This window comes from Micropterus salmoides, unplaced genomic scaffold (assembly GCF_014851395.1).
Source record: "Micropterus salmoides isolate LMB-PRFRI ecotype aquatic unplaced genomic scaffold, ASM1485139v1 Ms_hic_scaffold_23, whole genome shotgun sequence".
In the NCBI taxonomy this organism is placed as follows: Eukaryota; Metazoa; Chordata; class Actinopteri; order Centrarchiformes; family Centrarchidae; genus Micropterus; species Micropterus salmoides.
This window is the reverse complement of record NW_024041484.1, coordinates 7,013,223-7,040,856: the sequence shown is the minus strand read 5'-3', so window position 1 is coordinate 7,040,856 and position 27,634 is coordinate 7,013,223. Positions and strand designations below refer to the sequence as shown.

At 39.4% G+C, this 27,634-nt stretch overlaps 1 protein-coding gene across 1 annotated transcript in view; it reads right to left on the bottom strand.

The window, feature by feature from the left end:
* ano2b (anoctamin 2b) overlaps positions 1-17,103 on the bottom strand; it is a 65,357-nt gene extending 48,254 nt beyond the window's left edge. The window contains 5 exon segments of the mRNA XM_038739280.1: positions 755-903; positions 1,274-1,366; positions 12,942-13,102; positions 13,105-13,315; positions 16,658-17,103. Of these exon segments, the coding sequence (XP_038595208.1) occupies positions 755-903; positions 1,274-1,366; positions 12,942-13,102; positions 13,105-13,315; positions 16,658-16,690 (647 nt within the window). The 5' untranslated portion in view covers positions 16,691-17,103.
* Positions 17,104-27,634: the final 10,531 nt, after the last annotated feature.

The window sequence follows — 27,634 nt, the reverse complement described above, 5'->3', positions numbered from 1 at the left end:
TGAAAAAAACAAAAACACAACCGATGAATAAAAAACGTTATGCATACTAATGTGGGCTTTTTCTGTGCGACCATCTTTAAATCCATATATTATTATAGTGTATCACATGGAACCTTCCTGTCCTGTTAATTGATCAGATCACCAAAATGTGATGCGTCTGCCCAATAGATCACTGGGTCTGATGATTTATACTTATACGTAGTGCATATAAGGATTTAACTTAAAAGGGTAAGGGATATACTATAAAACTTTGTTCATATTATTTAAAACCAAGTCCAAAACAACCAGTCTAAGCCACATATCATAAGACATCTTTTCATTCAGATGTTATTGGATCTAATTTTTTCAAATAATACTGATTTCTTACTATCACTGCAACAATAAACCAGGGACATGAAATTCTGTTCTTATCACTTGGTAGATGTACAGTATGTTGACCAAGAGTGCAATCATTCAAAAATCTCTATTTTCTTTCAAATGAGCCTTTGTAACATTTGCTAAATAGCGGCTGCATGGCCACAAGATGGCTGCATGATGATGTTAAATGCAGTGCATCATTAGCATAAGGAGAAAAGAGTCCTAAAGTCAGCAAAATGATTTGTCAGTTACAGAACAATATATAACGTACCTTTGCCAACATTAGCCACATCAACTACTGTTACCAGACCATGTAAGGCTTTAACATGTTTTTAAGAGAAATAATGTGCCGGTCTTTCAAAAGTTACATAGTGTTAGTGTGTGGTGTGTGTCTCACTGGTGGAGTTTGTCCCTAGAGAAGCAGTGTGAGAGAAATTTGATGCGCCCGTGCTCCTGATGTACTTTGGGCTGGAAAGGGTGGTTCAGTTTCCTCCAGAATGAGCTCACGCTGGACCCGAACCCACTTTCCTCTTTAAGTTCATAACTCTGATGAAGCACACAACACAGAATTAGTCAACTTATTTCACATGTTGGACAGAGATGTTCAAAGTGCCTTAAAGGTCTGAAGAAACTATACTTTTCAAGGATTGAGCAGGCCTGTAGAAATGAGACCCGACTACATTATTAGTATAAATATCAGTATAGGGATGATTAACTAAACACTAAAATCTTACATTTACCAAATATGTTTTAGAATGCTGACACATTTTTTCTATCAAATTCTACTGTAACTGCATTGTTACTTTGCTGTCTATCTTGACCTCAGAAATAACAACAACTGTAGATGGACCCAGAAACATAATGTTTGTTTCCACTGACTGCTTAAAAAAGACATAACTTGGTACTGAGAGCTCACCGTCTTGGTGGGGACTTTAATCTTGAGAAATTCAGCCTCTCGACATAGTACCGGCCAGGGCGCATGGAGACGAGTGAAGCTCGGGCTCTTCAACTGAAAAACAAACAAAACTTTATGTAAAGATAAGATATAATGTTTGTGTAATTGAATGCAGACAGGAACCTTCAGTCATGTGGTCAAATTCAGTGGGTCCAAGTTAGTGCTATACAGTATGTCTAGATCCTGGAGAGCTGCAAATCATCCTTGTTTCTTCAAATTGATCTCCCAACAAGATACAAGGATTATTGGTTTGATTAACCCCATTTTCCCCTTCTCCGTTTGTACATGCACCTTAAAGTGTCTGAGCTTTGTTGAATGTTTTCTACTAGTAATTAACTTTTTATACCCTCAACTTTTATGTTTTGGGAAATACACTATTTCCCAAAACATTTTGCTTGGCTGAAACTACCTGCTTACCAGGCCATCTGTCAGTGTTTTGCAATATAATATAGCCAACAAACTCAGTATTAGCAGAAGAGACCTCAGTGTGTGGTGCACTTCACTGTAGACAATTGCTTCTCAGCTGCTTTTGTCTTCAGACCTCACAACTGGCCTCTGGAGCTGCAATATTTCAGACTGCATAGCAGTGCACAATCAAACTTACACTTTACATCTGAACCAGACACAACCAATCCTTGGCATCAGCCTGACCCACTGAAACACTTTGGCTAACCAGTTTTGGCCAGCAGCATTACCGGTATTTATAAAAGATAGATAAAGCCTCTGTTCCTAAAGCAAAGCCTGGAGTTGTTTTGTTGTTGCAGCCTGTTCCTGACACATTGGATGCTTTTTGTTCTTAACATCTTCTCCACCAAACGGAAATCATGTATTTACTGTATGTGAAATACAATCCTGACTCATGTAGCTTGTCCTGCTAATGAATCATGGGCAAGTGCCCACACTGTATTTATTATTTAGTATTAAGATGCATTAGCAAAATGTGATAATTGGCAGCTCCAAACAGAATCAAAAGGTACGTGACTGAATTCTGAACATCAGCGCATTGACAAAACCCCTTCTGGCCTTGACTTGACAGTTGACTTAGGAGCTACAATTTAACAGAAACAAAAACCATAACATGTTCACCGTGAGGATCAGTGAAAACTGGTACTCCAAAATCTATGCAGCAGTCATTGTGGAGCTGGTTTGCGGTTTGGGCGACAGCCAGGTAACCTGACCCTTCTCAGACCCCCGTCAGCTGTGGGGGGTGAGAAGAGAAAGGTGGCATGGCAAATGATAGAAACCTGAAACGATTCCCATTCTCCTCTCTCGTCTCCTGAGATCTTTCACCCCCGCCCCCTCCATATATTACAGTACCTTCTGCTACGCGCTAGACACTGTTTCACTGAGTGATTGATTGACTCACTGTCTGTCACTCTTGCTCCTCTTAAATTTCATTATCTTCTCCCTTGCTTAAAATCCACGCTGTCCTTTGTCTTATAAAGGGATACAGTGGAGCGTAACGCCACCTGAGCTTTAACACTACTTTAATAAAATATGTTTGTCACAAAATACACGTATGTATATTCATAAGTCAAATGTTTGTAGGTAACTTGTAGGTTTGTTTACATTTTTTTACCTTGCACTGAAGACCATCTGTATGAAATGGAAAACAACTTTCAAAATCAACTGAATAAACTCAATGATGCGTGGTGTTGTAAGCCTGATGATCATGTTGTTTTCTCATTAGCTGTTTTGTATTTGGGAGGGGTTGTTATTTTTGCCCTAACCAATTAGCGTTATGGCAGAATAAGTAAGAGTGATACATTTATCTGTGTAATGAAGATGGTAAACTTAACTTAATGTTTGTCATGTAGATCAGAGAAATATGCTTTCAATATGTTATTTTTTTAAGTCAACTTACAACAATCGTTGTAAGTTCATTCAAAGTGAAAATATTGGAGATACATGAAGTTATTTAAAAAGTTGTTATTTTAAGGAGAAAGAAAACCTCATCATGTCTATTATATGGTATGATGTACCATGGTACTCTAATACCATGCAGCTGTGATGTTGGGTGTGGCCAGAGGTTCAAGAGAAACCTTTGGGTTGTTTAAGATACCAGTGAGAAAATGATAAAGGATCCAAGAAGTCCAGTTGGAGTAACCAATTAAAGCATTATGAGAAGGATTATAAGATGCCAGCACACTGCACAACAGTTTGTAATACCTAAGACAGGTCTTTACAACTCTAGAAAGTTATGACAGCTGCAACTATTCTATATTTTGTATATTTTATTTTCAATATTTTTGTGAGGGAAACAGCAAAAACACAGCATTCACATTACAAAATCATCCACCAGGGATGAGAGCTTGCACGTTCTTAAATTGCGCCTTGCTGGACCACCACCCCCTTTTAAATGTAGCATTTTAAAAATATATTCATGTCAAATTAACCATACATCTTAATATAATTGCTGCTAACACACATAATCATGGTAAATGATTGGTAAACAAACTGCTAATCTGTATCTCACAGATGTGGTATTGCAAGAGCAATGTTTCTACAAATTAGTTTCCCATAAGCCCCTGTTGATTGCCTTTCCTCCTCCCTCTCCCTGAAGAACATAAACATGTTGAAAGTTCTTTTTCTATTGGGGCCTCTACCCCCTGGTAACTCTAAATGTAAATTTAGAACAGAAAACTGATAGCTGACAGTCTTCTGAGCAATGGTGTTGTTTGCTCATGGTGCTTATTGTTCTGTCACAAAATTAAGAAATTAGAAATGATAATTTGATATTATGTTAAAAGGCTAAATCTTGTACCTTGGCATCTATACCTCACTCTCCTCCTTCAGTTACTTGTACCCACCTTCTACCAACATCCATTATATTCCACCCACTTGTTCACATTAATTTCTCAGCTCTCTCGCCCCCCCTTTCCCTCCTCCTCCTCTGCCCTTCCCCTCCCTTCTCTTTCTTTCTATCGCTCCATCAAAAAGCAGAGGATATAAATACCTTTCAGCCTGGAGAAGGTTAATTAGTATAGGGATTTCCAATTAGCTCTTATCTCTGTAGGGGGGGTAACTAGGACGCAGCCGGGGGCGTCTTTGGATGGGGGGGAGGGGGGCATCGAGTATGAGAGGGTGATCAGTTGGGCGATGGGATGCCTGGGTAGAGAGTGAAGTGGAGAGAAACAGAGTCAAGAGAAGCGAGTATGGTGAGAATGAGAGGAAGATAAAGACAGTGTAAGAGGTAGACAAAATGGATCACACAGAAAAAGACAAATTAAGACAAAGACAGAAAGAGTAATGCAGCATGAAAGCCGAAGTCAAACTGCACTGAGGATCACCTCAATGTATTCTACAACTACAGGATACCTGTTGCATCACACAAAATAAGCACAGATCTTAACTAACCACTTGAGTTGATAAGCTGCTTTCCCTTACAACAATCACTCAAACCTGCTGCTATTTGTTTTTACACAAAATAATGACTTAAATAACATTTAAAAGACATTTCCACTTGGGTATTGTGGTGTCCGAACAATAATGCTGCGATGATGTGTTGAGAGGAAACCCGCTTGACACTGTTCTTGATCATAAAAGTTTATTAAATCAAAGAGTTCAGCATCAATTACAAGCTCTGCAGTAGCTTGGAGAGTGACCCAGCCCGATGGCCACTCTGTCTCTCTGTTCATCAAACATAGCTATGGTTGTACTTTGGACTAACAGTGTGTAACAGTTGTGGTTACACTTCATCTTGCTCCCAATCGCTGTGCTTAGACAATCATGTCTTAAAAAGCACCCTCAAAAACTTTTTTTCCTGTTGGCTTTCAGTAATGTGTGCTGCCTTACAGGAACTGAATAGTTTGCTGTGAATGAGTGGCAATGAACGGGTAAATTGTACAATACCCCTGTATCCTCGCAAAGTCCAAACACGTGTGGGTAAGGTGAATTGGAAACTGTATGACTATGTGCATTAGCCTTATAATGGACGGTTATAATTTTTAGCTCAGCATCAGCAATCAAACATTACCTTGCTACTAGTTTACTAGCTAAGGAAGGTTAACTTGATTAGATCAGCGTTTAGTAATTGTTTTCAGAAGACGAGTGTTTGTTTGCTCGCATGCTGGCTTTGCCATCACTGTGAAATGGTAAATGTAATCAGATTCGTGCAAAATCACATGTTGCATATACATATTTTGCAAACATGTACTTTGTAATATGGTTGTAACGGTTAGTTTGCTGTCCATGTAAAGTGAACTTAATGTCTGCGTGTTGTTTATATGCTCTGATAATGCTAATCCAACACATCTTTGTAATAGCGTCCATGTTAATTCCACATTCCGACTCAACAGCACATGAACACACACTGAAGTCGGAAGAACGACTTCACAACTCGGGAAATAAAACCGTTCAAGGAGCACATGAATGCACCGTGAGCCACTGTTTGCAATTCACAAACCTCACCACTAGATGCTACTAATACTTACACACTGAAACTTTAAAGGATCATTTCAGTATTTTGGGATGTGCTTCAAACACAATCTCTGCTATTCACTTCTTGGGTAGCGCACCTTTAGATATCATTGGCATTGTGATTTTGATCTTTTGGGGGATTATTTGCATTTCTCTACAACACAGTGGTGCAGCAGGACTTGAGCAGGCAGGTGTACTACAGTGGAGTGTGCTGTCCTGCCGCTTCTTAAGTAATTTGTCAGGAGGGAATCATTCTACCAAAGGGAAGTCTTACCAAACAGTTAATCCTGCTCATTCTGTTCCCCAAGCCCCCACAGAGTGAACTCTTCAAACGTCCCAGCTCCACTTCTTAAATTAACATCTTGCTCTGATTTAATTAAGCATGTTCTGTAAGAGGATGTCCCTAAGAAATCAAAGGTCAGCTCAATAATCCTCAGACACAGTCAACAAGTTCGACAAGCCTTAAAGCAAGCCTTTTTTTTTTTCTAGCATCCAATTAATATGAAGGCAAACAGGTTGGACACAAGCAGAATGTAGTTGCACATGAATTCAAAACCTTTGTCCGACGGTGGCTTTAAGTTTTCCCACACAGAGACATGAGATAGAGGAAAAAGGCAAAGCACAATCCCAAAATTTATTGTCTTCCATAAAGACACCATGAGACACACCTACACCAAAACAAAAGTGCTGAAAGCAACTAGCACTTACTTACATTACTTTACCACAAATTTGGGAGAAGTACTTAAAAAGGTTTAACAAGTTTAGTGTGTTTAACATTATTCCCTCTTACTTTTCTTAAGTTATCTTAAGTCATGTAATTATGCAGTAAAAACACAGAGATCTTAACCTCTATGTAACTATTATAAATTAATATCTTCATAATACTGCCCTGATTCTGGAATGCGTAACACTGGTTAAATAGTGAGTACTGACTCTGAATTCAAATAATTTTGGACAGGGCCAAACTCCAGTAAGTCTTGCCACAGCCATCACCACACCTGCTCTTACTGAGACTGAGTGAGGTGTGGCCTAAATCAGTCTTTTTTAACTTAGAATATTTCCTTCCTTTCATTACCTTAATTCGGTGTATGTGCTTTGTGAAACATTAAGAGTCACTCAAACAGCAGTGAGTTCAACTCTTAACTAAAAAAATGGCAACAAATTCTTCAGCACCTTTAGCCTCGCCAAAAGAAAATACAGAAATATGCCAATTTACAGGGTTCATTTTTTTTCACATTATTTCTGAGCCATAAATTCAATCAAACTGTCTAAATAAGCAAGTTATTTATTGCTTCTGCACTGACCACTGGGCTTGTACAATACAATTATTATTATCTTTGTTGACCTGGACGTGAACAACAGCTATAGTCATTGTGTTGCCTCATTGAAAGGTTGGTTCATTCGCTGAGTCATTCATTTAGTGCCACATTTTCAACCTGCTGTGAGAAACACAGCCAAATTGAGTCCTGATCTATTAAATATCAAAAAAATAAATAGCACATTTGGAGTGAAGTGAAATTTGAGGTTCATCATTCAATACCAGGTCCACAAACCATGTTAACCAATCTTAGATTAACCATAATCTCTCACAAAGTACTACAATGTCTATTAAAACAATTGCCACACAATTAATGCCCCTATAAACCAACAGGTCAACATTTAATGCAAGTTCATTTATTTCAGATTCAGATCAGAGAATTCGATTCAACTGCATCATTCTGGTACAAATACATTCCCTTTTTAATGATGGTACTGTACGTCAAACTTAAACAGACTACCCCTGCACACAGGCTGCAGTGACAAAATCCATTCCTGATTTTCTGTTATTAGCTTGTATCTATATGTGACAGGCAAACCTACAGTTACTATCAGACAAAGTTTCTTCTCTTTGCCAACACCTCCTACCACATCTGGCTACACCCGGATGGAAGGCGCATAATTGTGTTAATTATGTATGTCAGTTAAACTGTACCCGTCACTATATTCAAGTGATGTACTGGGATGCAAGTCTTTCACTTATACTGTCTGCTCTCATCAGAAGATTCGATCTACCCCTCTATCAGTGAGATGAGATAAGGAGCTATTAATCAGTCAGCTAATCTCATCCTTGCTTAGGCTCTGTGGCCTCACTGTCAACAATCTGTTTAATACTATAGCCTGCAGACCGCACACACTGCCAACTGGATGCCAGCCAACACACACAAATCCACACAGTCACGTGTATTTAGCTAAATTGGTATCACACAAACTCTAATATTGTACATTGGAATGACACTGTAAAAGTCCCTATCCTGCATTTAAAGTGCAGATAATTAAGTTATAATAAAGTGCAGCAGTAGTTTACTTAGTAACGAGTGCAACTTTACATTTGTATACCAGTGGCAGTGAGCCTGCAGCCCCACTTCAAGAACACAGAGCACACAGACTGTGTTCTGCCAAGCGCCTACTACACACACACACACACACACACACACACACACACACACCAGTGCACGCACCACCCAAAAACAGGACTCTCACACACAAGTAATGGTTGCTACGTAACACACAATCACAGCGAAGCGATTTGTACATGTCAAAACAAAATTACCCATTTCAGGCTAAATTAGTAAATCGATACAAAGAGGTCAGCACAGCAGCTGTGTTGGCTACAGCGAATAGAATTAAAGTTTGGCAGCTCACATCAAACCATCAGGCCCTCGTGTGTATTCCGACTCCAAAATCAACAGAAGTCGTATTTACAGGCAGACACAAAACAACAGAAACATCACGTGAAAATAAAGTTTAGTTTGCAAGTAACTCAATCACGATTGGGAAACAGCAGTAAAGGTGAGACACATCCAGTAAACGGCCATATAGAAGCATAGGTCATTTATGAAAGAGTTTAGAGAATCAATACAATGAATGTGAATTTTCAAAAGAACATGAACAAAGCTCATAACTGAGACAACTGTATTTCCATTACATGAGAGGAAGTAATTATATTTAATGAGAAGTTATTCATATCTCAGTCCAGGGTTCAGTTCAAATGCTCTGAGCTCCACCACATCTAATGGTCTAATTTGGTCCTGAAAAATAGCATGTTCAATATATATATATTTGACCATGTAGAACAATCACCAGTCTTTATATTTGCCATCGGATCAATACAGATCCACGCTGTTGGCAGTGAATATAGGTTAAAGGTTTCCTTTGTGTGTGTTTCTGGAAGAAGAAACAAAGCTGAATGGCTCATCAGACTGGATTTTTTTCCCATTGTTTCAGGTTTGCTCAAGTGGCAAAACTACATTATTTCTTTAAAGCTCGACCCCTTACCCCAGAAGCCCAAAGGGCTCAGGAGGCCTTTAAAAGCTCTCACAATGTAGCAGAGGGGTATCAAGGTGTGTGACAATAAACACTTTGTTTTAAATTTATGATATTTAAACCTTGTGCTCACCATGATATACTAGCAGGTAGCGCTAAAGTTAAAAAAGTCAATTTTTTGGTCATTTGAGTCAACTGTTATCACATAGCAAGATTACTGCCTATTGTTAGGGTTTGGGACTGATCTGACGATCAGAATTTGATGACTGAGTATGAAATGGAGCTATTGTGTCCACTGTGAACACAGTGACACAGAAATTAGAGTTTGATACTGTGTAAGGCCACAGAAAAATATATCATATTTATGATATTATTAAAAAATATTTGTTTAAATGCTTTGACTGAGCAGTCCTACCTGTGTATGAGATTCTACTGACACACAGTACAGTTGGAAATATTTTGTTGAGCTTAATGACACAGGTGGATATATTATCATGCCTTTGGCTATGATTGTGTGTGCACTTTGTTTGCTCTAAAGCTGACACTAGGGATGCACCCAAATGAAAATTCTTGGCTGTAGCCGAAACCGAATATAATGAAAAACGTTCCTGAATACTGAATATTGAGGTTTTTCCCATTTTTTCCCATTTACTTTGACAATTTTTTACCATTGCATAAATTAAATAGTAAAAATGTGCTTTTTACTCAGTGTTTCCCACAGGATTTGGAGTGACTAGTGGGTGAGTCCGAGGCCCAAGGGGGTCCGGTAAAGTAAATTACATGTGTCCATTTACTTTTAATGTACACTGTAAATGTTTTACTTTCTGTGAAAATAATCCAATTAATCTTATTTCCATAGTTTATAAACACCTTATTTTGAAAACCGGACGTTGTCACATGTGTATCCTCGCGCTAATTTCATCAAGTCCGACCCAATTTGAAAAATAATGTTGTATGTGGTTCTCATATCGCGTAACGTGAAGACTTCGCAGCCTCTCTTCAGGTAGGACTCTCATACTGCAACACTTGTCTTTGGAAAGAGAGAAACTGACAGGATAAAGTCGCTAACCTGCCTGTCAGCTCGCTCTGGTCTGTTTCAGTGGATCCAACATTACCATAAAGGCTTGAATACGTGTGCCCTCCAAATTTAGGTGCGGCTAGCTTAAGCGACTTCTCAGAAATGATCGTTGCCTTTTCTAAGAAGTCAGCCACAGATGAAGTGGATGTGCTAGGAGACAATTCAGCAGAACAGTGTCTGCAAACGGCAATTTTTGCGTCTTTCTCAGACACTTGAAAATGCTTCCACACTGTATTGTTACATTGTTCGGTAAAATTGATTGGGTCTTTAGATTGAGGCCGAGCACGGAAACTGCTTTTATTGCTATTTTCGGCCAATTAATTTCGGTGGCCGAAATTTGGTGCATCCCTAGACACACATAATGATAATCAGCATTAACGTAATGACTCCTCTCGGTTGTGACCTACTCACTTTTTTTATGCTTTGTTTCTGTCATTTTGTCCAGCAGCTGCAAGGTAATTAAGGAAGGCAGAACAACATGGTACAAAAGATACATTTCAGAGTTTAGTGGAAACCTCCTCATGAAACTTGGTTCCTGCTGGTGTAATAGATACTCGTAATACATCCTTAACAACACACTCTCACCCACCTCTTTTCTCTTCCATCTGAGCCAGGTTCCTATGTAGGCGCTCACCTTAAATAGCTCAAGACAGTTACATCAGATCCTGTGTTAACATTTATCTTTAAAAAATCACTAAAACTATAGCATTTACTGTGTGTATTAAACCACAGGCTGCTGCTAAATGTCTGAAATTATAATCTTGATTACTTCTCCAGATATTGTGAATAAAAAGAGGACCCATGATTGTTTATCTTGATTAAATAACAATGCTTTTTCCAAATAACAAACAGTTCAAAGTCTTCTACCAACACACCAGCAAAGGAACATGCTAGTCGTTTTGTAAATTTTTGACCATAACCTACTAATGCTCTATAGTTTACTTAAAGCTGCACCAATCAGTGTTTTCAATTAACAATGGAAAAAAATAATTGTAATGTGAAAATTGTCTCTCAGAGGGATGAACCCACAGAGGATTATCACCTGACACTGCAGTTCCCCTCAGATCTATGGAGCACTGTAGCATCTTTCAGCTCGCTGTTTTGTTTTGTTTTTTGGCTTGCAACTTTAATATTTTAACTCTCACCACTCTCATCAGCATTGTTTCCAGCAGCAACACACAGCTGTTCTGAGCAAAAAAACACACTACCAGCCAAAGTTAGCAATTAGCAGGTGAATATTGAGTAACATGGAGTTGCTGGAGATCTAAAAGGTCTAAAAGGAAAGTGAATATTAGACTTAGATTCATCAGATGGGAAGACACACAACTTCAAATGAATGCTAATGTTGCTCCGTGTCTGTTGCGGTCTGTTGTCTATATTGTTTCTTAACATGCCATATCTGTCGCTGTTCTGTTAACAACTTGTTATGCTGCCCGCAAATATATCACAGCCGGTTTAACTCTCCACTAGTAGCTTGTGTTTATATTGCTTATTTTTATTGCATATTTTATTCTCATTCAACACATTCTGTTCATAGTCTCTTTTAGTTGACTGTTGGGGCCTGCCTGAAGCCAAAACATTGCCAGTGCAGCAAGGGCTGTTTTAAGGGCTACTTAAATCTTTTTCTGGTATGTGTGTTTATGGACATTTTAGTGAGGCTGACCAGCAGCACTTTAATTTAAACTTTTTTTATACATCTGGTCTGAAAAACTGTCAGGAAGACAAACGTGGGGAGCAGCGTGATAGTGACAATTTGACTTGTATTAAATTGTTGCTGGTTGTGAGTTTTCCACTTTGAATCCACCAACAAGGAAGAGTTTCACCCTAATCATCATTCACAAACCATAGACTGTATGTAAAAGTGGACATCGTAACGTCACCCGTTGGTTTGTGGACTTTGGACGAGGCGGTGGAGCTAACGGCCGTGTGTGGCACAGGGCTGACAATTTTGTCTAGCGAACATAAGGCTTTCACAACAGGGGAACTTTCACACCTGAAAGTCCGCACCATGGTCCGAACCAAAGTTCATGTTTTGATACATACGGTTTGGTTTGGTTTCACACTGCAATTCTGCGACCGCACTAAAGGACTATACATCATCTATGTGGGCTGCGTTTCCCTATACTTGACATTGATTGGTTTATTAAACAGTTCAGTGGGTGTCTTTGACAAGAATGAATGAATAAAAAATTAACATGCATATTTGCCACTATATTATTATTATATAGCATTACTACCTGTAGCACCAACTATACTGAAGGCTAGTCGCAATTAAACGTCCTTGTTGTGCGAACATTATAACGTCGCTGACAGGACAGTGAGCTGTCCCGGGAGATTTATAATGTGTCCTCATTTCTCCGTGCATTTGTTTGTTTCCGGTTTATATGGCAAATGCTGAACTTCCTGTAAATGGTCTGAAAGTCCGAACCATCCAAAAAATGCTTTCACACTAAAAACGAACCGAACCATGGTTCAGTTTGATCCGGACCGAAACTACCTCTTTTCGTCAGACCAAATTTTGTCTGTTTGGTGGCCCGTGGGAGGTTTCACAACTGCAATTTTGGTTCAGCTGAGAAGTAGGTTAATTTTACCATTATTTCTAATGGAACCGGACAGCCAGAAGAGTCGCCCCTGCTGGCCGTTCGATAGGATGCAGGTTTAAGGGACTTCCGCGTTTGCATCATTTCCGCTTGCTCACAACTGCGTTACCACATAATTATATAACAATAGGAAGTAACAAATAAGCAATTGTAAGTGACAATACTGTGCCTTGGAGAAGAGAGGAAGGGGAGAACATGAACATTAGCGTAGCCATACATACACACTCACCTCTCTGTCTCTCTCTATCTCCAGGCCGGCCTCCAACAAGTTGGCTTCAAATTCCTGTCTGATTAGATGTATCTCATGGTCAGCAGGCTCATTCCCTGCTGGACCTCCAAGCTCCATGAACACCTCACCGACACTCGCAGGCTGCCCTCCCGCTATGCCACTCCTCTTCCTACTGCCGGATCTGTGCCCACTGAAGGAAAGTTGCCATTGGAAACAATGGATAACCTGTCATGTGAAACTGAGGCGCTGGCAAGAGATCGTATGGAGCTGGGCCGTCGTTGATGGAAGACTAAAACATAGTCAACCTTTCGTCGGCCATCAGAGAAGTAAAGGCCTTCTCTGCCGCCCTGAGGGCTTGAAGCTGAACCCACGACCTGTAGGGAGAAATCAAAAGGGAGTGCAAAATACTGTAAGTACTCAACAGTAGCGCTAAACATTGGAACTGCTGTGAGAAAGAGGAAACCAGTCATCTCATATCAAGCTCAATCACAGCAAGGTATCACAAGCAATTTAATAATAAATTGACAAATGCAAAAGACAGCATCCACAAAACCTTTAAGCAGCAGAGTTATGTAATAACTGTTTGAATGAACTTAAACATCTACTGCACTGTCAGCACACACAAGCAGAAGTGGCTTTTGGCAGGTTCTCAAAAACACTGAAGTGAGAACCTCCAGCAGCAGAGTGGGCAGTGAGCTCACCTTTGGCAGTTTTATTCTTTATTTAGACAGTGGGAAGGTAGAGAGGGAGACTAAACATGGAGGGCACGAGAGGGAACACTCTATAGGCTCTGGGCATGATGGGAGATTTTTTTTTATATCTTCCTAGAAGCTGGTTTCTTACTTATCAGCAGGACAGGTTTCTAAAACGTGGTGTTGTGCATCTATTTTCTTCTCTCCTCTATTCCTTTATCACTGTGTGTGTGATATGACTAAATGGAATAAGACCAATAAATCAACTATAAATAACTTTGGCCAAATGTGCGTCTCTTTTTTCTGCAACTATAGCCTAATGAATGTACTCCTGCTCAAAACCAGATGAACAGTGACAGTGAAGACAACACGTCTTCTGGGCTTTTGCATGACAACTAATTATAAGCCAATAAGTCCAAAACCCCATTGACTAATTCGCTAATAATGGGATGACCCTTTTAATGTAGGAAGAACCTATGCAATATAGCTAAGCTAAGCTGTCTTATATTTTTATTTTGTTAAAACTTTAAAAGCTATAGTTTCCCACAGAATAGAAAATAGCATGTACATTTTTTTAAACATATTTTGGTCTGAAATGCTGTTGGTTAGGTCTTGCTAAAACAGAATAAATACTAGTGGAGTTGACTGTATGTATGCTTCAGAATATATTTTTTTTTACACATGTATGAAAAATATCTCCGACATGCTTAAAACCTGCAATAACCGGCCACTTAGGGGCAGCGGGCACAAGTCATGAACATCATTGACATATCATTGCCTTTAATGTCAATAAGGTGAACTTGTTAGCAAACAGTTGCATGTATACGTCCAGTTGTTACAGAGCAACATTAGCGTTTATGTTTCAGGCCAACTGGCAACATTAAGTCAAATATTCAATCTTTTAGCTCTGTTATTGGTCTCTACCAACTCCTTGGGGGAATATTTGGCTCATTAGCTGCTAAATGCCCCACTATGTTCACCAGCAAGACGCCAAATGTGTCTTTCTGCTGTTTAGTGATGAGCAGGTGTACGGTTCATTTTTAGAGCTTTAAACAGCTGCCATGTGTGGCTGAGAACATCCAAACAGTACACTTACGGATCAAGTTTTGCTTGTTTGTCTGACGTCACTCACGTGGCCAGATCACCTATGAAACACAATCCGCATACTATGTACATTTTCAACCCATCTGTCACGGCAACCTGTCAACCCACAACCCGATCCAAGGGGCGTGTGCGCAGCTGCTCTCTAAGCAAGAATACGGGCTTTTGTCAAAATGTCAGGGCATGACACCGTTCCACCTAATAAATCTAAATACACCTGCAAATTTAAACAAAGTTGGAATGACCAGTTCAAGTCCTGTATTTTAAAAGCTAAGGGCGTCACATTGCTTTCACATTGTCATTTGATACATTATTATTGTAAAGATATTGGTTATCGGCTAATGATGTTGGGACAAAATGTTTCTTAGATATGTAATTGACTACGTTTGAAACAGTCACAACTTTAAGTCCAGTTTATGCACATGACACAAAAACATCAATGATCTTTATAGTGTTATAGTTGAAGGATTCTCAAGGCCTTTGTTTTTGCATGTACAATTTTGAAATGCCTCACAATTTCCCACTAGCCAAATAGCTAACAATTGTGGGCAAATGTTCAACTCTGATTTCAGAATTTCAAACTGCAGCTTAGGTGACTGCTTACCGTTCCTGACTGTCAATGTAAGTTTGTATCTGGATGACATTGAAATATGGCCACATGCTTTGTTGGCTCCAGTGCCAAATTAGTTAAAATATTTAAAATCCCTTAGGACTAATAGGTCCTCCCACACTGGTGTTTTCATGTATCTAGACTGATTGGACTTCTTGTAATGGCCGTGTGGGTGTGCACAGATTGTGCTCGATTGACATCTTCCTTGCTTCCTTCTTGGGTAGAACAATTACACCTTTCATCATTTTTTTTTTCTTTACATGGGATGCGTCCATAACCGAGCCATAACTATGTTTATTTCTGATATTTAATTTGAATGTCTGAATTCTCAGTGTGGAACTCGTGCCCTATATAGTGCCCTCAAAAATGTCCAGAATGAACAAATAAGTACTACTTAAAGATAGAGAGCAATTTCTCTCAGAACTGAATAAATTAGATCACATAAATGTTTTCAGAGGTGTGCATTCTTTACATACACTGTTTCATAAGCAAATTATGTTGAAAACATTCTCAGGTTATGAATATGAGAATTTGTCACTTTTAGTACCTATACTATAATCAATTTAACTCAATTCACTGTAAATTGCATTTGGAAACATAGCAGCAGTCTACTGTAAAGTACTGTCAAGTAAAATAATAATATCCATTGGATGTTTAGTAAATTTTCACCAGCTGAGACTCACAGGACACACAATGGCTTCTACCTTCTCACAGGTGAAACTTTCCCTTAGGGCTTCAATTTGTTGAAACTTTATTTTTATATAAAGGAAAGTGTACTGGGAGGAATCCCATTTGGTTTAGCGTAGCTTGTTTCAAGGAGGTTACCAGGTGCTCTGTTCCTGGAGGCTTAACAAAACCTCTGGGGGACATTCCCAGAGGGTCGTAGAAGCCTTGAAAGAACATCCTGTGTTTGCTGATACCATATAAAACGTCAACATGGTAAACAATTTACTTAATAATAATAATAATAATATAATAATAATAATAATAATAATATAATTAAAGTTAATAAGGGTCTTCACGGTATCTTACGTTGTCTTGTCTTCTGTGTACTTTAGCGTGGTATCAAATAGTCTCCTGTGCAAAGGTAGTAGTTACAGACATCACTTCTTGAGCAGCGGTTTCTAGTGAGGTAACTGCAAACAGCCTCGCGGAGTTACAGTGTCGCCAAATGAAGACTGACTATGAAAACTATTACAGTGGGTCGTCAAAAAATATGTCAACGGAGACTGGTCACAGGTGTAGCGAAATAACCTCAAGGCAAAGACAAGAAAAGCAATAGAGTGGCGGCAGATGGCTGGGGATGTACTTACGGGGATCTTGTCTTCACCCGGGGAGACCTGCATGCTGTTGCGCTTTACAGACCCACAGAGAAGTAGAAGGAGAGAAGGAGTGAAAGTTGGCGGTTTCCGCAGAAAAAAACAGTCGGATTCATCATCACCACCTTCATCCCCATTATCAACAAATGACACCCGAGGTCACTCCAGTTTGTCCACGGCTCATCTGCCCCACATTGTTTTGGTAAAGAAAGCTCTGTCAGATTTAAGATGCTGCGCATGTAGACTCAGCAGCCTGGTCTCATGCTGGTGATACCCATCTACCCAACTGTGGTCTGAAGGCTGCCTGCGCACCGCCGGCGCGCTGAGCGTGCCACACTGTAAAAAATGTCCGTCTTCAATATGTTGTTTAGTCTTGATGGTGAGTCACAAAATGTGTTTCAATTAAAGAAATCACATTTCTGCCAAATTCTTTTTTGCGTGGTTTTAACTGATTTTAGAAGTCGTGTCTACTTCTGAAATACACTACGTGTCAAATGTCACCTTCTTTTACAAGTTGATTTGGAATAAATCGTGAAATGATTTACCCCTTCCTGGGAGTTTTTTCATATAGGCCTATAGACTAGAAAATTGTTTTTATTTCGAGAATGACAGGTTTAGATAGATACATTTTGCAGTGTGGAGAAAGGGAGCAGCTCTGGTTGCTTAGACTGCTCACTGATGTAACTTGAAGAGAGACCTGTGTGTTCCCAATAGCCCATAATCACAGTGTGTGTGACACAAAATGTATTGTGAACATGTAAAATGTATTAAAAGCATTGCTTCTGTCCCAGGATAATATTGCTGTCTTCCACACAGTGTGCATTTTAGTAACAAATCATTCAACAGCCTACCCAGTAGACTTCAGACACCTCACTCACTGACACACACACACACACACACACACACACACACCTTCTGAGGCACAACTAACCCCAGGCTTTATCATTAAGCTATGTTTAATATCAGTCGGAATCCTCAACTCAAGTCTTTTCCTGAAACTAACATTTATCTTGAACAGCACCTCCAAAGCTCACTAATTAACACCTTATATCTCGATTAACATGTCCTGTTCTCTTATACCCTGTTCTTTTTACTTCTCCTAGTTGTTTCATATCAGTATCACTTAAAAGTCATCCTGTTGATCTTCATGTCCCTTGCCACTTGACTTATGCTTCCCATTCTGTACCTCTCCCACTGCTCTGTCCAAATCCACAATAGGAGTTGAAGCCATTTCAGTGCTAAAATGAAGAATTACAGTAAAATACTACTTTAAAATTAGTGGCCAGGCCTTTTGGCTCAAATTGGCTACCTCACCCCTGCCATTTTAACAAACCTGTATCATCCAGCAGTTTAGAGCTAATGTGATGCTAACAGTATAGCCTCATATTGTAACTTCCTAAATCACTAATAGTCTACGTGTGAGATTTTTAAAAAACTTTTCTCTAGTCGCTCGGACACAAGAATCATGACTCCTTGAACATAACAAAAATCATTTAGAATGGCAAAAAACTGTTTTTAAACTTAAATGTGCTTTCCACTCTTCAAAAATGTGTGGTCACATGACCAATTTTGTCTATGGTTACCTAGAAACAAGGGGTGACTCAGCTTCCCCACAGGCGCAAATTACTCTCCCCTACGTCTCAATTTTCACCCTTCTTTCACAAGTTGATTTGCAGCCATTCTTGGAACTCCCCTTCCCCTTTCTGAGAGTGTTTTTTACATTTAATTTTTAATACAAAATATGTCTCTTCTTGAAATTGCTCTTATTTTGAAATTCTTTTAATTTATTTAGATGGATACTTTTTGCAGCATGGAGAGAGGGAGCAGCCTTGGTTGCTTTGATAGCTCACTGATGTAATTTGAATAGAGTCCTGTGTGTTTCTAATAGCTACACCATAATCACAGAAGCAACTTTGTGTAAAATGTATTAAAAGCATTGCATTTGTCCCAGGATAATATTGCTGTCTTCCGCACAGTGTGCATTTTAGTAAAAAATCATTCAACAGCCTACCCAGTAGACTTCAGACACCTCACTCACTGACACACACACACACACACACACACACACACACACACACACACACACACACACCTTCTGAGGCACAACTAACCCCAGGCTTTATCATTAAGCTATGTTTAATATCAGTCGGAATCCTCAACTCAAGTCTTTTCCTGAAACTAACATTTATCTTGAACAGCACCTCCAAAGCTCACTAATTAACACCTTATATCTCGATTAACATGTCCTGTTCTCTTATACCCTGTTCTTTTTACTTCTCCTAGTTGTTTCATATCAGTATCACTTAAAAGTCATCCTGTCTTCATGTCCCTTGCCACTTGACTTATGCTTCCCATTCTGTACCTCTCCCACTGCTCTGTCCAAATCCACAATAGGAGTTGAAGCCATTTTACACAACTTTGTGTAAAATGGCTGTTAATCTGTAAATCTCCATTCATCGAAAACTTGATTGGCATGTCTTGTCCTCTTATATCCAGTTATTTTTACTTCTCCTAGTTGTTTTATATCAGTGTATCACTTCAAAGTCATCCTGTCAATCTTCATGTCCTTTGCCACCTGACGTGTGGACTTTCCATTCTGTGCCTCTCCCACTGCTCTGTCCAAATCCACAAGAGGGGCTGTAGCCCTTTATGTCTTCTTTTTATAGAAGAGGGACATGATTGTTTCTGGTCTAAAATTCAAAATGTCACATAATTTCTCTGATAAAAAATAAGAATGCAATGTAGAATTACAGTAAAATCCTACTTTAATAATGATCATAACTGGCCAGGCCTTTTGGCTCAAATTAGCTACCTCACCTCTGCCATTTTAACTAACCTGCATCATCCAGCAGTTTAGAGCTAACGCCATGCTAACAGTGTAGCCTCATATTCTAACCTCCTAAATCACTAATACATGTGAGATTCTTTTCAAACTTGTCTGTAATTGTTCAGACACAAGAATCATGACTCTTTGAACGTAACAACTCACGATAAAAAAACCCGTTTTCTAAACTTTAATATGCTTACCACTCATTCCACAGCCCTCTCTCCATCACAGGGTGGGTAAAATGGACAAAAAGTTTGGTCACATGAGCAATTTTGTCTATGGTTACCTAGAAACAATAAGGGGTGACTCACCGGCTCAAATCATCCTGCTCTCCCCTACATCTCAAATTTCAACCTTCTGTCACAAGTTGGTTTGCGATCATGTGTACTTCCCCCTTCCCTGGAGTGTTTTCGATATTTTTGAATAAAAAATATGTCTCTTCTTAAAATGTATTACTCATATTTCAAAATTGAGAGCTAAGCGCTACACCATAATCACAGCAGCAACTATATAAAATGTAATAGAAGCATTGCTTTTGTCCCAGGATTATATTTCTTCTTTACAGTGTGCATTTTAGTAAAAATCATCAACATGCAGCCTACCCAAAACACCTCACTCAACAATATACACACACACACACACACACATACACCCCAGGATTTATCATTAGAAGTCTTTCCCCAAAACTAACATTAACCTCAGACTCACATGTTCACACTTTTTACTCAATGTCAGGTTGGATTAAACCATCCAAATATCTCAGTTACACCTTTTATTTTGAAAGACTACGCAAATAAACATCTTGAAAGACAAATTTTGGAGAGCAGCTCCCTCCACCATCATTACAGATTATAATATCTGAAGAGATTTTTTCTGTTTATGCTAACTCATAAAGTGATGCAATTCTATGAAATACATTACCCATGCAGGAAATATTACATTATGAGCTGAATTTTACTAGTAGCTCTCTGTGAGTATGAGCAGATAGCAACAGTGTAAACCTAAAAGGTCTTAACTTTAAACTGGTTCCCAAAAAACACACTTACACTTTCTCACCTGTAACAAACTTTGTGATTCCTCAGCCCTTGGTTCTTCTTTACAAGGTTTAGACTCCAGGATGCTGTAGGACATGGGTTCCAGTCCCATCCCAGACATGTCCTTGGTCAGATGGTACAGGGCATCGCTTTGGATGGAGGAAGACTCACTGAGTGCTGTGGCCACTCGGACAAATCCTGCACCATTGGTCCATGTGTCTGTAAGGAATTTATTTTATATTAACTAATTGTCAACTTATGGTGAGATATGACTATAAGGATTTTTTTTGCCAGAAATGTATTAATTAATTATAATGTCAATCACTAAAATTCAACATTTTATACATGGAGATGGTGAAGAAGTACATCTATAGGGTCCTGGGTAAATATTTTCCACCGGGGACAACACAGAAAACTGGAACAGGGTGAGTCTACAGCTTCTTGGATGATTCAGCTGTATTGATTCAGGTGCATTTTCACATCTCACAGCTTTCTTTTATGATTCCAGGCAAAGTCAACCTTGCTTCACATTTCTGCACCTTAAAACTGTCATAAAATGAACATTGATATGGTTCTTCTACCATCAAATGATTGGGAAAGCAGCATGACAATAAATGTAATTTTGGTTGAAAAGATTTTCTAGCTGTCAGTTCACTAACACTTACACAAGAGTGCTAAGCTAAGCTAGTTAGCTTAGCTTAGCACAAAGACTGGTAACAAGAGGAAACAACTAGTCTGGCTCTGTCCAAAGGTAACAATATCTACCTACCAGCACCCCTAAAGCTCACTAATTAATACCATATGGTTGGTTAATCTATAAACAAAGGAAGTGGTGTGGTGTGGAAGTCCCTGCTCCCAGCCAAGAAGTAGTGCGCCACATAACCCCCCGTAAAACCACAACCTTTCATTTTTATACTTGGACATCCAAGATATAACATGTTCAATAGTGAGCTTTAGATGTGCTGGTAGGTGGATTTTGTTACCGTTGGGATAGCTGTTTCCTTCTGTTTCCAGTCTTTATAGCCTTATATTTAATAGACCGATCAGTGGTACTGATCATTTCGTCTAACTCTCGCCAAGAAAGTAAAAAGTATATTTCTCAAAATGTCAGTATTTGCTCTAACAGTGGCCCGGCAACACTTCTTCAGAATCTAGAAGTTCTTGTTTCCCAGTGTGTACCCTATTAATGGAAAGACTGTACACCTGTACGGTGCCCAGTATAAACACAGACCTGCATTGAGGGGTTAAGTGCCTTGCTCAGAAGCGCCTTGAGATGTGTCATTAAGAAAGTGGAGGCCATTACTCACCCACTTTCCTCACGCACATTTTTCAAGTAAGCATGGAGATTTGATGTGGCAGTTTTCTTATCAAACCTAGGACCTCTTGGTTCATGGCGCGCGCTCATGATTTCTGGGTTTTGAGGATCGACATTTCCAGTCACTGCTCATTGTTATTGGAGCCACAAATATGCAAAGTGGCCTAGTGATGCTTTGTTTCACGCTGTGCAAATTGACGTGTGTGTCAGTCAATCACAGATGCTGTCTCACAGCACTTTACAAAGGACAAGCCTACATAGAGCCAACTTTTCAACAATTAGTCTCAAAACACAAAGAACACAATTCAGTGAAAATAAAAGCACAAGACAAAAAATATTGTAAATGGTGTAAACGTCTTTTGTTTGTTTTTTTTGTACATTGTGCTGGGAAGAAAAAACACCAGTTGCTCAGCCGTTTAGTATGAAGGACAGATTTTTCAGTCCCTCAGGGGAGTTAAAGTGCAGTGATGACAAAACAGACATTTCTCCATCTTTGTCAATCTGACTACTGTGTTGTCAAGAACCACAACAGATTGCAGTTTTTTTTGCAATAAGGTTACTATGTGTGTGTGTATGGTTATTTTAGGGATACAGACAGCTGTAGCCATAGTAACGCACCAGACCACGTGCTGCGCTCTCATTTCAGTACCACGGACAGCTCTCTCTCTATTTCATTCTGAATCTCTCTCTCTCTCATCCACACTGAGTTGTACAACACTTACTGTACGGCCATGAGATCTGTCAGCCAGGTCAAGAGGGGGAAATAGTTTGATAATGGCTCTATTTAAGCATTATTGAGCTTTATGGAGTGATATTTTATAGCAACAGTGGTGTTTCTGTTCCTCACAGCTCACTTGACAGCAGCACAGTAGCCTGGAGGTTAGAGAGGCAGGCCTGTAATTGGAAGGTCGCCAGTTAGAATCTGGTAGGAGGGAGAATGAATGAGAAAAAATCCTCTGGTATTAATATAAAGCAGGGCATCACAGAAAACCAAAATATGGATATGGATTTTAAAATAAAGTGGAAAATAGATTAACCAAATGAATTATGCCCAATTGGAAACTGTCATGCATTCATTCCAGATAGAGATTCCCAAAGTAGGTTTTAGTAAGGTATGTCTTCATTTTTGCACTATTTCATACACTGAATTTGGAAATATTACTCATTGCATCTTTGGGTAGTCTATTTCTAGAAGTGATATCAACTGTCGCAATGCTTAATTATGTAATCTTTGTGGAAATATATATAATAATATTTATTTTTACTCAGAGATTTTATCACATTTATGTTGTTCTGTTCATATCCGATAACACCTTTCCCCTCACTAAATTGAAGTATCCCCTTTCGTGTTCCCAACTGTAAAAAAGCTTCCTCAGTTTTCCCAAAATGTTGCTTTATAGGAGAACCTTTTGGAATTTCACACATCCTCAAACTGATTGTGTAAGATAAACACTCTCTATTTTCACAGTAATTTCAAATGGCAGAGACAAAGGGCATCTTTGAGGGAACAGCTAATGGGCAGTAGCACAGCACTGATGCTTTTATCACATGTTGTCTCAGCTCTGGCTTACTGATTGTATGGGAGCCTCTGCCAAGGTGCAGCTGAATACATTTCTAACCCTGTCTTATTTGGTTTAATACTATTACTAAAATTCTTATGTATTACAGCTATAAAGATTTTCAGCATTTCACCTACCGATGCACAAGATCTGCAACACCTATTTTTGAAACATTATTGTAAAATTATGTAGTATTTTTATCTTAAAATAACAGCTTTATAATCATTTTGATGCTACACTGACTTGTAATAGTGTGAATGAACTCTCTGTCATTGCTGGAAACTGTGCTATGTTGGAGGTGGCGACAATGGTGTAATGCTTTAGCAAGCAAGCAAGCTATAAAAAGCAGCAAAAAATATATCATTTATAATGTAAGTTCTTTGGAAGAAGCTAGCTCGTATTCTCAGTATGGATATCCTGGAAGAGTCACTGTCTAGCTTTGTTGGCTAAGTTTAAAGTTTAAAAGTTTATTGCCATTTGCACAGGTACGTTGCAGTATAGGTACATTGGAATTCTTGTGCATCTATCAGAGTCATCTTTAGATTAGATTCTAGCTTGCCACCCAAGTTTCAAGCAACATTATTGCTTGCTCTTGGTGGGAACTGTTGGGCTTCTGTAAATAACATCACAGAGTACGGTCTAGACCTGCTCTTTTATGAAAAGCGCTGTGAGATAACTGTTGTTGTGATTTGGCGCTATATAAATAAAATTGAATTGAATTGAATTGAATTATGCTACTGTTAAAGATAGAAGCTAAAGCCTACCGATCACACAGTACAAGTGAACCACTGCATCCCCCAACGATTGAGACAAAAGACAATGATATTAAGGATCAACACTGTTCCTGTAAGGTAGGCCTCTCTTCATTATTACAATCATTAAAAAGCAGAACAGTAGGGCTTTATTATGTTACATTCAGTTGGAAGTTAGCTAGCGTTAGCTAACTAAAATCACATTAGGAACAATCCACAGCCGACATTTTTCTGGATTTGGAAAGAGAATAAATCGTACTTCTCCTATCAACCTCTCTGGGTAGCGACCGTAACTATTACAAGCGCCCCAGGAACAGCGTTTGACCATATCTTAAAATAAAAATACAGCCAAAAAAAGCTAGAAAATGACTCTTTTTGCATTAGAGTCAATGGAGCGCATCCATGAAAGTGTCGGACCTCAGTTAGAGTGAGTCCTATACTGCGTTGTGATTGGCCAGCTGGTCAGCTTAGCGAAGGGTTAATTAGGACATTACTGCTATTATTCAGAATGTTGATAACCTTCATACTTTTCAAGATATTCAAGATATGTTTTCCAGGCATTTTTCCCCATTCAACTTGATGGACGGAATGTTCAAAATGTCCCTATTTTTACACTTTTTCAAGGTTTTTCAACTATTCATTCAGCTAGAAAGTCTATTCAAAAAGTTTCCTCATCATTCCTTCTTGCTTCGTGTTATTCAACTTTCAAATTCTTTTGAAACTCTTCAAGCTATTAAACTTTATTTGAAACTTCGTTATAATACAAATCAATGAGAAAATCCTTCAAACTCACTGATCTTCAACCTCCTCCCACTAATTCATACATTCACGTAAAAATGCCATTCCAACTTTAAAACGTTCACAAACTTTTGGACTCTTTCCAGTTACTACCATTTTTTCACATCAGTCATCCTTTATATGTCATCGCAAGTCAAGTTTCATGTTGCTTTCAGCCTGTTTTCTGAGTTTATAATGAGAGTCTATGGGACAGAATGTTTGCAGCCAGGGTGAGAGGACCAACTGACACAGTGGGAATTCACTTCAAAATCTTCTTAAAAATTTGTCTTCAACTCGCTGTATCTCCCACAGCTTTCGCCGCTGAGGTGTAACTTTGAAAGCAAACAGACTTACACAGCTGGCACAGTCAGCTTGAAAGTGAGAGCAGTCCCAGCCAACTGCCGCATAGACACGTTTTTGACAGTAGGTTAAAACTCAATGAGAACAGCTGTTTAAGCCGGTCAGACAGCTTTTACCATCACAATGGAAACCTTAGAGTGCAGGCTCAGCACATAGCTGATTGAGATGATATAATGATGTAATGCAGACAACTCAGTAAATATGGCCCTTCACTACAAACTCCAGCAGAGCTAAGTTTACTTTATGGACTCTGCCTTCAACAACAACATTATTCCAGCTCTGCTGCAGGACAAGTTCTCCCAGCTGAGTATGCCTGCAGGTGTATCACGGACTCACTGTCCAACAGCAAGCGGCACGTGAAGCTGGGAAACATGTTTCTGACTCCAGGACCGTAAGCACTGGTTCCCCTCAAGGCTGTGTTCTTTACCCTCTGCTCTCCTCCCAGAACACCAACAGCTGCACCTCCAGTCACCAGACCACCAAGCTCCTGAAGTGTGCAGATGACACCACCCTCACTGGGCTCATCTTCTCTGGGGGGTCAGTCTGCACACATCCGTACCTCAATGTTCTGAAGACAGTGGAGATGGGCTTGTATTCCAGGAAGAGCCCAGCCCCACCCACCCCCATCAATCTGTGTGACTCTACACTCAACACTGTAATATGCTTATGTCACCTTCATGCTAATTACCCCATTTGAACCTTTTCCAAGTCTTCATACCCCTTTATAAAGATTTCAGGTCATATCTTCACAACACTTGGGACTTTCTTCAACTTATTCTTGTCTTTCAGCTAAAAACTACATTCAAACTTTAAAATGTTCTACATTTATCAGTGCAATTTGAAGTTTATTCAACTTACTCAACTTATCTTATTCATATTCTTTAGAACATATGAAGTTTTGTAATTAAGGAAATGCATTCAACACGTTTGTGAGACCTGAAAAATACACCCTTTGCGTTTTGGTGAGTAACTCTGAATGTAAACCTAGCTTTTGTTTGGTTCAAGAAAAATCTACAGGTAGATTTTGACTAGTTTGGAAGCCAAACACAGTCTAATATGCAACTTATACAAGATTGATGTGGAAACCTGAAACATGCAAGAGCATACCTTTTCATTGAGGTAGAAGACATTTTATGTCTTGTAGTTAAATATCTGAAATGCCAAAGAGTTTTAGTAGATGACATTTAAGAACAAACCCCTCCATGTCAGGTCAATTTTCCATACAACATCAGTAATGGAACTTTCCACAGTTGCTTTTCTGGGTAAACAAACTACGTAGAAGCCTAGCTTAGATGTCAAAGGAAGGCAATGTGGGCAACAGCTGGAAAGTCATTATTGGTTATCAATCGGCCATCTCGCATCAAGGATACGATATTATAATGACTTTGGAACATAAAACCTCCAGGAGGCTCGATAGTAAATCCTGACATCCCAGAGCAGTCCAATCATTTCCCTGCTGCAGTCAATATCGCCTGCCTGCATAGTTTCAAAATGTTTTCCCTGGAGCAGCCCAATAAAACTGGACTATATCCCACAAGTTGCTTCTTCTGAAGTCAGCTTCTCAGCTCTGGGTGGTTTCTAAAAACCAGGGGATGCTTCATTTAGCCTTTGCTTTTCAGGGTTTAAGAGTATGTTAGCTAAACCATTCAAACCTAACAGCTTCCTCACCTCACTTACAGTAAAGTACACATAAAAAACTAACTCAGTTTACTGCCCTGCATGAGGTTAAATGCTGAGGAGCTCATGTCTGAGATAAAGTCATGCTTAAAAACTGATAATTCTGTTCAAATGTGGCACAACAGTTCCTCCAGGAGACAAGCTGAGAACAACAAGGGGACTATATTAGCACAGAGGGGTCTGAATGAGTAATTGAATTAAAATACAGCAGCCTCAAATGCAACTGTATACCCTGCCTGCCGTAAAGAACTGCCTGTTGATGGCTGCCCCACACGGCCTGCTGACACACACACACCAACACAAACACACACCAAATGGGAAAGGACAATAGGGAGGTTACTCTACGGTGGTCCTGTCTAGTGTGTCCTTTTTGTAGGGTGAGGATACAAGAGGGACAGTCAGGACAGGCCACACAAAGAAGTGTCCTGCTGGGTTTCCTATACGTTCCTGTGGCACTCACCTGCACAGGTGGAGGAAGGGGATCTGCGGAGAGCCATTTCACATCAACTCTGAGTGACTCCAGCTGAGTGGCAGAGCTGGTTTCCTTTGAGCTCCCAGTCAGTCAGTCAGTCAGTCAGTCAGCCATGCTGGTTTGCTGTGAGCAGCAGGTGAGAGGAACAACAGCAACACTCTGACTCAGTAGTGCAATCCTCAGCTCAGTAGAAGCTTA